Source organism: Carlito syrichta, unplaced genomic scaffold (assembly GCF_000164805.1).
Source record: "Carlito syrichta isolate Samal-C Ts95f unplaced genomic scaffold, Tarsius_syrichta-2.0.1 Scaffold308224, whole genome shotgun sequence".
Lineage (NCBI taxonomy): Eukaryota > Metazoa > Chordata > Mammalia > Primates > Tarsiidae > Carlito > Carlito syrichta.
In genome coordinates this window covers 363,135-376,828 of record NW_007252320.1, presented here as the reverse complement: position 1 = coordinate 376,828, position 13,694 = coordinate 363,135, and the positions used below count along the sequence as shown (strand labels likewise).

Here is a 13,694-nt window from a genome sequence, read left to right as displayed (position 1 = left end):
CCCCCCCCGGCAGAATCCCATTACTGCCAATCCTGCCCCTCCCTCCCCCGGCAACTTTCCACTACTAACAATCCTTTTCTTACAGTATTACGATAATTGTTCAAGGTCTACTAATGAGTGAGAACATGTGATACTCAGTTCTTTGTTTCTGTGGTAGATCACTCAGTAAGTCCATCCAAGTTGCTGTGAAGTTCATAATTTTGTCCTTCATTATGGCTGTGTTTTTCCTCTTTCTTGGTGATCTTAATGTCTCAAAATGGCTCGCCAATAAATTTCTTGCCAATAATACTTGTCACCAACCACCTAACTCCTCTAGCAAGAGTACTGCTTCCCTGCTTACAAATTATGTGCAGAAGATATCAAGAACTCAACTACTTCACGGTTATCAAGTCCAAAATAGAAAAAAACATTAAGCTCATTTATAATATACTAACGATTATATTTTCCCTATCAGAAAGGGGCCCTTTTCCTTTTTTGAGGGAAAATCTCCTTTGCCCCCTCCCCCCTTGCCAAGTATTTGTTTTGAATGTAAATACAATATTTAAGTTTACTTAGTAAGCAATTAGTGGCAGCCCAGAACTCTTTCAACCTGACTTCTCTTTAAAAATTATTTCTCTTTTTTTCTCTGCTAATAGAACATAACATTTAAAAAACATTAAAAACCTAAAAAATAGCTGACAAGTGATTTGTCAAAAAAATGTCCAGTGAATGTGTTCTAATTTAAAAGTTGGATGTTAGAACCTGTTTTTATTTAGAGGGTCAACTACACTCTGTGCTCCAGAGAGCTCTTAAATATTTGTAGCGATTCCCCATCCTTTTGAAAAACAAAGCAAGCAAATGAAAACATTCTTGACAACTTCCTGGTTGAAAAGTAGAAACGTCTATAGCCCAAATTATTAATATCCAACAGCAAGTGTCCAATCTCATCTTTCCTGCCAACAATAAGCTGAGAAGAAGAATGTAGAACTATTGATCTACTCAAGATAAGAGACTGAGGTAGAAGAATACTTTTTTTGCAAATGTCCTTGGTTTCTTTTAATTTCTTTTCTAGAGAACTTGGCATTTGACATTAATTTTAAAAAGGAGAAAAATATCTGTGATGCCCTAAAACTACAAAGAAAGTAAAACTAGTTCACAGCTCCCCAAGGGCCTCTAGTGGCCAATATTGCCAAAACTTTAAGTTTCCATTGCTTCTCAATAATAACTGATTAGTTTTTCTATTGCTCAGGAAGCGCTGTAAGATTTCTGGCATATAGAAGTTATTCAGAATAAATTTGTTGGAAGAAAGAATCAGCACACGAGTGTTCCTTCTGTAAATATTGTTTATGTGGACTCAGTGGTTCCTGCTTCATTACTTTTGAAGCCAATAAAAAGGGATGTCTACCCATAATAACTACCCTGGAAGTTAGGGTTTGCGCTTGGCAAATTGAGAAATAGGTTGTTGGCTGGGCTCGGTGGCTCAGCCTGTAAACCCAGCACTTTGGGAGGCCAAGGCGAGAGGATTGCCTGAGCCTGCGGGTTTGAGACCCACCCGGGCAACTTGGCAAGACCTCGTCTCTACAATAAATCAAAAATTAGCCGGGCATGGTAGTGTGCACCTGAAGTTCCAGCTACTTGGAAGGCTGAGGTGGAAGGATTGCAGGAGTCCAGCAGATCGAGGCTGTGGTGGCCGTGAGCATGCCACTGCCCTCCAGCCTGGGTAACAACAGAGTGAGACTCCAACTCAAAAAAAGAGAAATAGGTTGTCAAGCAGGGCACAGTGATTCACGCTTGTAATCCCAGCACTATGGGAGGCTGAGGCAGGAGATTCACCTGAGGCTAGGTGTTTAAGACCAGCATGGGCAACAAAGTGAGACCCTGTCTCTACAAAAAATAGAAAACTTAGCTGAGTGTGGTGGTGCACGCCTATAGTCCCAGCTGCTTGGGAGGCTGAGACAGGAAGATTGCTTGAGCCCAGGGGTCTGAGGCTATGGTGAGTCATTATTGTGCCACTGCACTCTAGCTTGAATGACAGGATGAAACCATGTCGAGACAGAGAAAGAGAGAGACAGAGACAGAAAGAGAGAGAAATAGGTTGTCTTTGGTAACTTCTAGTCTTAAATCTATTTAAAGCTAGCTTGGTAGCTACACTGCATAGCCACGTTACAATATTTCACAGCAGTGTTGAAAAATAAGACTGAAAATACTTAGAGTTGAATGCTAATTACTTACATTGTTTACAATACTATACTGGGTATGTAACATGAAACAACGACTTGAGCAAAAGAAATGAGTCGCTACTGGTGGAATTTCAGGCATCAAGGATAAAGGCTGAGGGAGAAATCCCCCATCATTTTGCCTTATCTACTCAATCTACTCCAAAGTTTGACGCAGATACAAATCCTCAGTATAAGAGTAGATCTAACCATGTTAAAGTTATAAGGCCAAGGATAATATTTTAAATAAGGCCAAGGATAATATTTTAAATAGGACTTGCTGTTTATTTTAGGCATCCTCTGATAAGCTATTTCATCAGGCAAACCCTGATTTGATGTGAATAACCTATTTCCTAAAATTTAAAGCTGGCAAAATAGTAGACATGCCTAGGAAGAAAGATAAAGTCACGTTTACAACTTCAAAGTCCTGGTATCATCTTTGAATAGATGCAACTTTTAATAGGTTCCCAAGAGTAAATCACCATGGGTAGCTGCTTTCTTTATATTTTGGGATTTTCCTTGACATACATAGCTGGCATTGCCTTAGTACATTAGGATTTTTTTTTTTTTGGTTGGAGTCTCACTCTTGTCGCCCAGGTTAGAGTGCAGTGGCACACTCATGGCCACCGCAGCCTCAACTCACTGAGCTCAGATGATCCTTCCGCCTCAGCCTTCCAAGCAAATGGAACTACAGATGCATACCACCATGCCCGGCTAGTTTTTTTGTGATTTATTGTAGAGATGAGGTCTCACCAATCTGCCAAGTTGGTCTTGAGCTCCCAGGCTCAGGCAATCCTCTCGCCTTGGCCTCCCAAAGTACTGGGATTACAGGCTGAGCCACCATTCCTGGCCTACATTAGGATTTTAAACTGTGATTTGGATTGGCAATTTTAACCTAATTGTGCCAGTACTATTTATTTTTCTTCCCTTAAAGAAGCCCAAATGGCAATAGGCACCATTCATCAGCGAGCAACCTATTGGTGAGTAGAGAATTCCTTTTATTCTAACAGCGACTTTTTCAAAAACATGACCCTAGGTTTAAACGTTTGGTGATCCACTGGGCATATAGGGGAAAACACTGGACTCTTTTATACCGTATTTTAGCTCACAAATCTGACTGTCCATCTTCTTCAGCTTCTCACAAATCTTCATGGCAGGCATATGCACACTCATGGGGCGGGTGACTTCACTCAGGATCTTTGTGGCTGCATCTTTTGTGGCCCCAAGGTAATAGCACTGAAGAAAAAAGGAAGAGAATCGAATGTCCCAGACAATGAAAACACCAAGTAATACAGTGTTGTTGGGCGCGGTGGCTCACACCTGTAATCCTAGCACTTTGGGAGGTGTAGACCAGAGGACTGCCTGAGCCCATGGGTTCAAGACCAGCCTAGGCAACTTGGTGAGCCCTCATCTCTATAATAAATCAAAAAATTAGCTGGGTGTGGTGGCATGCACCTGTAGTTCCAGCTACTTGGAAGGCTGAGGCAAAAGGATCTCCTGAGCCCAGCAGGTTGAGGCCATGGTGGTCATGAGTGTGCCACTGCACTCCAGACTGGGTGGCAGAGTGAGACTCTGACTCAAAAAAAAAAACAAAAAACATTGTTGAGAAGTATGAAGGAGGTTAACCTAGTTTCCATGGTCCAGCTATTAAACTTTAACCCCTGCTGATTAAGACACAAGGAAACAAGTGACTTCACTCTCATGATTATCCTAATTAGAAGTACCCTACAATTCACATGATGTTAAAAGACTGATGAAAAGAGCCAACACTTACTAAGTGTTTTCTGTGTGCTGGGCACTACTCTCCATGCTTTAAAGGTATTAAGTTATTTATACCTCAAAACAATCCTGTGATGTAAGTACTGTTATTACCCTCATTTTACATCCAAGCCAGTTGAAGTTCATCCAGCTAACAAGGAGAAGAGACAGAATTGTAAAATCTGTCATTTTGGCTCTAGCGTCCATTTCTTTTACCATCATGTAATACTGCCTTTCAAGCTCCCTAACTTAAGAATTGTACATTTCAAAGTGTAAAATGTAATGGTGGAAATAAATGGCATGAGTTTACAATGTGTCCATGGTGGGCAGTCAGCAATGCAGATGTAACACAAATTCAGCATGACAACTTTAGGAAAAAAAAATAGCCTGAAATTATCCTTAGTGATGATGCAAAACAGTATATTAACACAAGTCCTATGTGTGTACCCAGGAAAACAGAAATATTTCATTCATTATGTATAAATAATAATATAAAGCGTGTTGATAGGCTTGACCTATGGAATAGGTATGAAATAGAAAGCCCACCTATTTTTACTTAACTCGGGGAAGCAAATTCTCATTAGAGATTCAGTTTTATAGTTTCGTTTAAGAAAACATAGAATGAGTTGCATGCTCAAAAAGTAAAATGAAGCTGGATATATTCTGGATGAAAATATGTAGGGGCTACATCTTGCTCTAATATGGATTTCTACTTGCCTCACCTCCTACGATGGATGTGCTTGAGGCAAGCATGTAAGTAGGAGGAAATCAAGTCTAAGAAGAGAAATGAAAGCATTAGCAGTTTTTTTCAGGAACACAGGAAAAGCAAAAGATGAAAATTTACCATACCAGGCGGTTTTCTTTTCCTTTGACATCCAAGCAAAAGTTGATCAACTCTTTCTCTATGGTATCCAGTGAAAAGTCGACTCCTCTGTCTATCAGGGAGTTGTAGAATCGGTTCAAGAATTCTTTGCATACTAAAAGGAACAAAGAAATATATCTGTATGCACAACTTAACCACTACCACACATAATGTTTATGACCACTTACCACATAAAAATGTAGGAATGGACTGATGCATCATGACAATGGATTCAAACTCTAGGTAAGAATGATTGCAGGACCATTGCTGATAACTTGGTTTTGGGCATTGTATGCAGTAGATGCTTAATATGAGCTTATTGAATCAATCGATCTTTGGAATCAAGCTTCACCTAAAATGAGAACTTTCCCACAAAATGTGACTAACCCTTAAAGAAAATATAGCCTTCTATGGGATAAGATCTTGGGACATCTTAGTTTAAATCACAAATGAAAATCCGAATAAGTGTCTTGAATGAATCTCCTTGGACATCTGCACAAATCTTTATGTTCCATCATCATAAGCCTGAAGTGAAACACCAATTTGAACGATTATTCAGTCCCCGTGTCCAGAGCCAGTGGAAAAGATGGAGCTCAGAAAAGGCACAGGTGATAACAATCACCACGGTTAACATTTGTCTGGTGCTAACAGGTGCTGACCCTATTCCAAAGCACTTTAGGTATTCGAACTCATTCACGTTTCACAACAAAGCTATGTTTAGATATAACACTAGCCTCATTTTTCAGATAAAGAAATGGAGTCAAAGAAACATCAACTAACTTGCCCAGTAAGTAGTAGACAGGGCATTAGGTTCCTGGGCATTGGTCTGACCCTGAGCCTGCACATTTCTCCACTAGGTTATCCTGCTGAGAGAGGAGGTTACTTTCCCAAATGGGCGAGTGTCTTGGCCAACTGAGCCAAGAAGGAAACTAAGGCCAGAAGCAGATGCTGGAAAACAGTGGCTCTAATGCTTGAGAGAAAATTCTAGGGAAATACTGTAGGGAAGAGTACAGATTGCTTAGCTCTTGATTCATGGTCACATGCTCTGTCCCCTGCCCCAAAGACCAGGTGTCTTATCGATTTGTCTGGTGAAAGAGGCAAGATCTATCAATTTCTCTAATACACAAACTAGACACCTCAGGTAGTTTAAACTATTTTCATTTGGTTAAAATCATTTATTCACTTAATAAACATTTGTTGAGCAATTTCTGTGTGTAAAGCACTATGAAAGAACTACAAAAGGATGAACTTCAGGAAGGAGGCAGACTCTAGAAAGAAAGATTAAGTAAAGGGAGGCCAGGCTCGGTGCCTCGGCCTGTAATCCCACGCTTTGGGAGGCCGAGATGAGTGGATTGCCTGAGTCTGCGGGTTCGAGACCCGCCTGGGCAACTTGGCGAGACCTCATCTCTACAATAAAAATCAAAAAATTAACCGGGCATGGTATCACGCGCCTGTAGTTCCAGCTACTTGGAAGGCTGAGGTGGAAGGATCGCCGGAGCCCAGCAGGTCGAGGCTGTGGTGGCTGGGAGTGGCCACTGCACTCCAGTCTGGGCAACAGAGTGAGACTCCGACTCAAAAAAAAAAGTAATGGGAGGAAAGAAAATGGCAAATGGGAGAAGATCTAAGTAAAGATTAACTATAGAAACAAGACAGTGGACATATAGGTGTGTAAACTTAAGATAAATCCCATATACAGTGCAATCATAACACTTGAGATGAGAAATAAAGGAGAATTCTAATTAAAATTTCTAGGTCTTTATTATCTAGGAAGAAGGTATAGAAAGATTTTTAAATCATATTGATGTCTAGCCAATTAAGCATGCTAAAAATGTCAGGATAATACTACAAATATATATAAATAGACAACTTCTAAATCGGTATTGATGCAGGGGTGGGGAGGGATGTTAAGAATTTTGTCAGTTCACTAGAAGTCAGGAAAGAGAAAAAAAATAAATGAAAAGGCACAATACTTTCTTTAAAATGCACAAAATTAAGTGACAGAAATGTTCAAATACATCATTAATTGCTATATGTGTAAAAGTATTAAACTTGCATTATATAGCAGATTTTTCTGATTACAACTTTAAAACATCCAACTATATGCTGTTTTATTATAAGAGATGTAAAAAGTATAAGCCACACAGGGGTGGCTATAAATAAGCCAGTTACACAAAGATAAATACTATACGATTCCACCTCTATGAGGTACCTGGAGTAGTCAAATTCATAAAGAGAGGAAGCAGAATGGTGATTGCCAAGGGTTGGGGGAGGAATTGTTGTTGATGCGAGGAATTGTTTAATAAGTATACAGTTTCCGTTCTGCAAGATGAAAAGAGTGCTGAAGATAGATGGTGGCGATGGTTGTATGTCATTGTGAATATACCTAGTGCCACTGAACTGTACACTTTAAAATGATTAAGATGGTGAATGTAATATTATGTGTCCTTTTTCCACAATTAAAAAGTGTGTTTAAAAAGTAGAAGGCTACAGAAAAGGTTAAAAAAACAAGAACAACAGCAACAACAACAACAAAAACAAAGAGCTTTAAAAATAAAAAGATATACCAGGTAAATGTTAACCAAAAACTATATGAAGCATTATTAGGGTTAGCAAAAGTCACTACTGATCATAAAATGAGCCATTTAAGAGGAAAATGGAATAATTTTGAACCAGTATACAGACAATAATATAGCTTAATATAAAAAATCCTGACAGAATTATAAGAAGATATTGACAATTTAGTCATAATGGTAGACGTTTAACACCCTCTCAAAAGTTATTTGATTAAATCAACTAAAAAGGACATTAAACATTTGAACAACACTATTCAGAAGCTTAAATATGGAAACTTTCTCCCTTAAATTAGAAAATTCACATTCTTTTCAAATAAATATAGAAAATTTACATAAATTTGTGGGTACTAAGACAAAAAGCGAAGTCTCATCAAACACACACACAAACCTGTATCAAACAGACAATAATCCCGGAACACAATTAGAAATCAATAACAAAAATAATAATATTACCAAGTCAATATCTGCCCTCCATATGCCTGGAAATTTTCAAGTACACACATTTAACTATTTCATGAGTGAAAGAAAAAGTAGCAATGGACATGTACAATTTTTTACTTTACAATAAAAATAGTGTCATAAAACTTGAAGATTACACTAGGACAGTACTCAGAAGTAAATGTATAATATTAAATGTATACATGTCAAAAAAGTGAAAAGTGAACAAGCAAGCATTCAACCTAAGAAGTTTTAAAAAGTACTGTAGCTGGGTTTGGTGGCTCAGCCTGTAATCCCGCGCCTTTGGGAGACTGAGGTGAGTGGATTGCCTGAGCCTGAGGGTTCGAGACCCGCCTGGGCAACTTGGCGAGACCTCATGTCTACAATAAATCCAAAAAATCAGCTGGGCGTGGTAGCGCGCACCTGTAGTTCCAGCTATTTGGAAGGCTGAGGCGGAAGGATCACCTGAGCCCAGCAGGTCGAGGCTGCGGTGGCCGGGAGCGGCCACTGCACTCCAGTCTGGGCGACAGAGTGAGACTCCAACTCAAAAAAAAAAAAAAAAAGAAAAAGAAAAAAGTACTGTAACTATATAAACCAAAGAATGTAAAAGACATTAAATAACAAAGATAATGGAAATTACGTAGAAAAAAGTTAAAATAAATAAAACTAATAGTTGGTAAAAATAGGCAAGTTTCTACCAAGGAAAAAACTGATAAATCAAAAATAAATAATACTCAGATATCAAAGAACATGTAAGTATTCTTGATAACTAAAAACCATGATAGCTAAAATTAAAGGAAAATAATCAACAGAAGATTCAGGAGATGAAGTTTAAAAAAAATTTCCCAGGCAACCCCTTTGGGTCCCTTCCCACTGTGGAAGATTTTCTGTTCTCTCAATAAATCCTGCTTAAAAAAAAATTCCCAGAAAGTAAACCAAAACCCAAAGAAATAGAAAATGAGTAATTAAATTTAAGAAATTTAAAAAGTCAAATACCTAAACATATGAGTTCCAGAAAAATATTATAGAAGAGAAAATTGTCAAAGGAGCAATATAGAAAATATTCCTATTATTGGAGGATATGAGTCTGGATTGATAAACTCCAATAATTGAAAAATATATATAACAAGGTACATAAATAAAGAAACTTTGCAGTACACTGGTGAAAAAAAAGAATTCTACAATTCTTCAAGGGAAAAAACAGTTGTAATAACAAATGCTTGCAAAACAAAATGTCATTAGATTTCTTAACACTAGATGCTAGAAGAAAAAAAAGGTGCGATGTCACCAAAACTCTAATGAAAAAATATTTTCATTCTAGAGTCTTATATGTGTTCAAGCAGTTAGTTTGAGCCCTAGTTGGACACACTGTGTGGCAGGTGAGAGCTGCCTATTTAGACAGAGCAGAGGCACAGAGAGCCCCAGGAATAAGTGTCCCAAGAAGAAAGCAGAACTGTTAGAATACCTGATGTGGTTAATGTGTCCAGAGACAATTTTCAGTTCTGCCTCCTCAAAAATGTAGGAATGAGGCTGGGCTCGGTGGCTCAGCCTGTAATTCCAGCACTTTGGGAGGCAGAGGCAAGTGGATTGCCTGAGCCTGAGGGTCTGAGACCCACCCGGGCAACTTGGCGAGACCTCGTCTCTACAATAAATCAAATGTTAGCCGGTCATGGTAGCGCGTGTCTGTAATTCCAGCTACTTGGAAGGCTGAGGCAGAAGGATCACCTGAGCACAGAAGGTAGAGGCTGCAGTGGCCATGAGCATGCCACTGCACTCCAGCCTGGGCAACAGGTAAGACTCCAACTCAAAAAATAATAATAAAAAGTAACTTCTTTTCTTTTTAATTATTATTATAAAGATGTGGGGTACAATTCAGCGTTAGGTATACAAACACTGATCATGCAGGTACCCTTGTTAATGAGGTATGCCCCTCCCTCCCCTAGCAGTTTCCCTTAACTACACGGAAGACTGAGGCGGAAGGATTGCTGGAGCCCAGAAGGTCGACGTTGGGGTGGCCGTGAGCATGCATGCTACTGCACTCCAGCCTGGGCGACAGGGTGAGATACCAACTCAAAAAAAAAAAAAAGTAGGAATGTTTTAATGATTGGAACACAAATTACTCAAAGAAAAATCAAAGCAAGAATTAACTCAAGGGAAGAAGAAAGATAAAATCCTGGAGCACTAGACAACTTACCTTTGAGTGATATTTACATTGGACTGGATGTTTTAGCTAGTGCAGGAGATGTACATTGGAAAGAAAAAGGGCAAGTTTACCATTATTTGTAGGTTATGTATTAATCTACATAGAAAATCCAAGAACCAGAAAGAGCACTGAGCAAGATTGCTGAATATAAGATTAAGATAGAAAAGGCGTTGGGCGCAGTGGCTCATGCCTGTAATCCCAGCACCTTGGGAGACTGAGATGAGAGGATTGCCTGAGCCCACAGTTCGAGACCAGCCTGGGAAACATGGTGAGACCCCATCTCTAAAATAAATCAAAAAATTAGCCGGGCAAAATAGTGAGACTGAACTGAAAAAAAAAAAAAAGATAGAAAAAGTGATTCTTTACTGGGAAGAAACAAGATTAAAAACACAAATTTAAAACAGGATACAATTTATATTATATTAGTGACAAAAATTATAGGGTAACTAGGAATAAATATAATGAAATATATCAAGACTTTGAGGGAGAAAATTATAAAACTTTATTAAAAGATCTAAGATTAGATTTAAGAAGTATAAAAATAAATAAACCATGTTTATAATGAAAAGATTCAATATTATGTATGATCATTATTTCTAAGTGGATTTGTAGATTCAATGTTATTTGTCAAAATCCCAATAGGATTTTTATAGAATTGACAAACACTCAAAAATACATATTAAAAAAACAAGAGTTGAACCCAAGGAGTTTGAGACTAACCTGGGCAGCCTTGTCTCCACAAAAAAACTCAAAAAATTAGCTGGCATGGTCACGTGTGCCTGTAGACCCAGCTACTCTGCAGGCAGAGGCAGTTGGATTACTTGAGCCCAGGAATTCAAGACTACGGTGAGCTGTGATTAGTTCACTGCACTCCAGCCTGGGTAACAGAATAAGACCTTGACTCAAAAATCAAAAGCAAGAGCAAAAACCAAGAAATGTTTGAAGGAAAAAAAGGAGTTTGGGAAGTAAACCTTATCAGATATCAAGACATACTTCTAAAGCTATAGCATCTAAGATAGTGTGGAATTGGCATAGAAATAGACATAGACCAATGGAACAAAATAGTGAGTCTAGAAACAAATGCACAAATCTAGAGCAGCTTGGTATAGGATGAAGATGGTGCTAAAAATCAGTGAGGAAGCTGGGCTCGGTAGCTTAGCCTGTAATCCCGCGTCTTTGGGAGGCTGAGGTGAGTGGATTGCCTGAGCCCCCGGGTTCGAGACCTGCCTGGGCAGAGAGACCTCATCTCTACAATAAATCAAAAAATTAGCCGGGCATGGTAGCGTGCGCCTGTAGTTCCGGCTACTTGGAAGGCTGAGGTGGAAGGATCGCTGGAGTCCAGCAGGTGGAGGCTGTAGTGGCCGGGAGCGGCCACTGCACTCCAGTCTGGGCGACAGAGTGAGACGCCAACTCAAAAAAAAAAAAAAAAAAAATCAGTAAGGAGAAATGGGAAAGTCAACAAATGGTTCTGGGACAACTTATCCACTTAGAAAAAGGTCAACTAAGAGCTTTACCTAAAACTACACACAAACATAAATCCCAGGCCAACTAAAGGCTATAGAGGAAGAGCAACACGATAAAACTTTTAGAAGAAAATATCTTTATGACATCAAGATAAAGAAGGATTTCTGAAACATGATACCAAAGTTTATATCATACATTTGATACATGTGTTTATATTAAAATTAAACTCTTGCCATTAAAATAAAATATAAATAAAAGATAATATAAGCCACAGACTGACACATTTATAAGACACAACCTGTATAACTGGCAAAGAATTAATATCCAGAAGATAAGAAAAATCAGGCCAAGTGCAGTGTCTCACTCCTGTAATTCTAATTCTTTGAAGGCCACAGTGAAAGGAGAAGATGGTTTGAGTTCTAGGAGTTCAAAACCAGCCTGGGCAACATAGTAAGACTGTATCGTTTAAAATTTTTTTTTTTTTTAGTTGGAGTCTCACTCCATCGCCCAGGCTGGAGTGCAGTGACACGCTCACAGCTACCCCAGTGTTGACCTGCTAGGCTCTAGTGATCCTTCCACCTCAGCTTTCCATGTAACTGGGACTACAGGTGGCTAATTTTTGATTTATTTTAGAGACAAGATCTCGCCAAGTTGCCTGGGCTGGCCTCGAACCCTCGGGCTCAGGCAATCCATTCACCTTGGCCTCCCAAAGTGCTGGGATTACAGGCTGAGCCACCGAGCCCAAACTTTTTAAAAATAATAATAATAATAATCACTGTGGTCATGCCCTCAGGTGCAGTTATTACTGATGACTATCTCGATAATCTCAATGAAAATATCCCATTATCTGACTGTCACCTCCTGTCTTTCCAGCTCACTCCCTTTTAATATCTCAACTCCAACAATTATCTGACTATCAATTCTTCCACTTTTTCACTGTACCTCCTTATCCAGCTTAGATCTATGGTTCCAAACTGTAATCACTCCATTGTAATCACACACATTCAACTCCCTTACAACTCTCTCCGTCACTGTACTCACAAAGCAAAAGGGGTTCCTGGTTAAAACCAACTCTCTATCAACTCTATACCCCATACTCACTGACCACAATTGGAGAAAAATAACACAATCATGCTCATTGGTCTCACTTTAAATTCATGGCCACTAATTTCAAGTGAGCCATTAGGGATACCCAACAATCCTGCTACATTGACCTAGCTCAAGTACCATCCTATTTTCCAAAACGACTATTTTATAGCTTCTCTCTCCTCAAACCTGATCTTGCTTCCTATTTCTCTGAGGGGGAAAAAAAAAAGAAACAAGAGAGAACGCATTTACCTACAACATGCTGTTATTTCTGACATCTTGAAAACAAGAAAAACTTCTCAAAACACCATTCTATTTATCTACTACTCTTTAAGAAAGCAGTTTAAAAGAATATTTATCCTTGTGGTTTCCAAGTTCTCTCTCTCTCTCACTTGCTAAATTATAAGTTTTAAGTTCTTTTAATTTTAAATTTCTATTTTTTTCCCTATTTTTATTTGAAAATGTCTTTTTTTATTCACTCTTTTACTGGCAGTTTTTTTTTTTTAATCACATTTAAGACATTATTTCACTTGCTTCAGTCTTTCATTGTTTTTATTGAAAAGTCAGCTGTCCCCTCCTGTTCAATATAGTATTGGAAGTCCTGGCCAGAGCAATCAGAAAAGAGAAGGAGATCAGGGGTATCCACATAGGAAAAGAGGAAATCAAGTTATCTCTCTTTGCAGACAACATGATTGTGTACCTTGAAAACCCAAGAGAATCTGTCAAAAGCCTCCTTGCACTGATAAAGGACTTTGGCAAAGTCTCAGGGTATAAAATAAATATGCAAAAGACAATCGTATTTCTTTATACCAATAATAAACAAAAAGAAATCCAAATAAAAAAAAGCACAATCCCATTCACAATAGCCACACAAAAAAATGAAATACCTTGGCATTTTTCTAACCAGAGACATGAAAGACCTTTACAGTGAAAACTGCAAAACACTGCTCAAAGAAATCAAAGATGACACAAACAAGTGGAAAACTATCCCATGCTCATGGATTGGAAGAATCAACATTGTGAAGATGTCCATCTTACCTAAGCAATCTACAGATTTAATGCAATACCCATCAAATTACCAGCAACATTCTTCTCAGAGCTAGAAAAAATAATAC

At 38.6% G+C, this 13,694-nt stretch overlaps 1 protein-coding gene across 1 annotated transcript in view; it reads right to left on the bottom strand.

Moving 5' to 3' along the window:
• Window positions 1-13,694, bottom strand: part of CDNF (cerebral dopamine neurotrophic factor) — a 41,269-nt gene that overhangs the window by 16,744 nt on the left and 10,831 nt on the right. The window contains exons 2-3 of the mRNA XM_008065315.2: window positions 4,803-4,930; window positions 3,290-3,431 (exon numbers count right to left, since the gene is read on the bottom strand). Coding sequence (XP_008063506.1) covers window positions 3,290-3,431; window positions 4,803-4,930 — 270 coding nt within the window. The remainder of the gene's footprint in view (window positions 1-3,289; window positions 3,432-4,802; window positions 4,931-13,694) is intronic.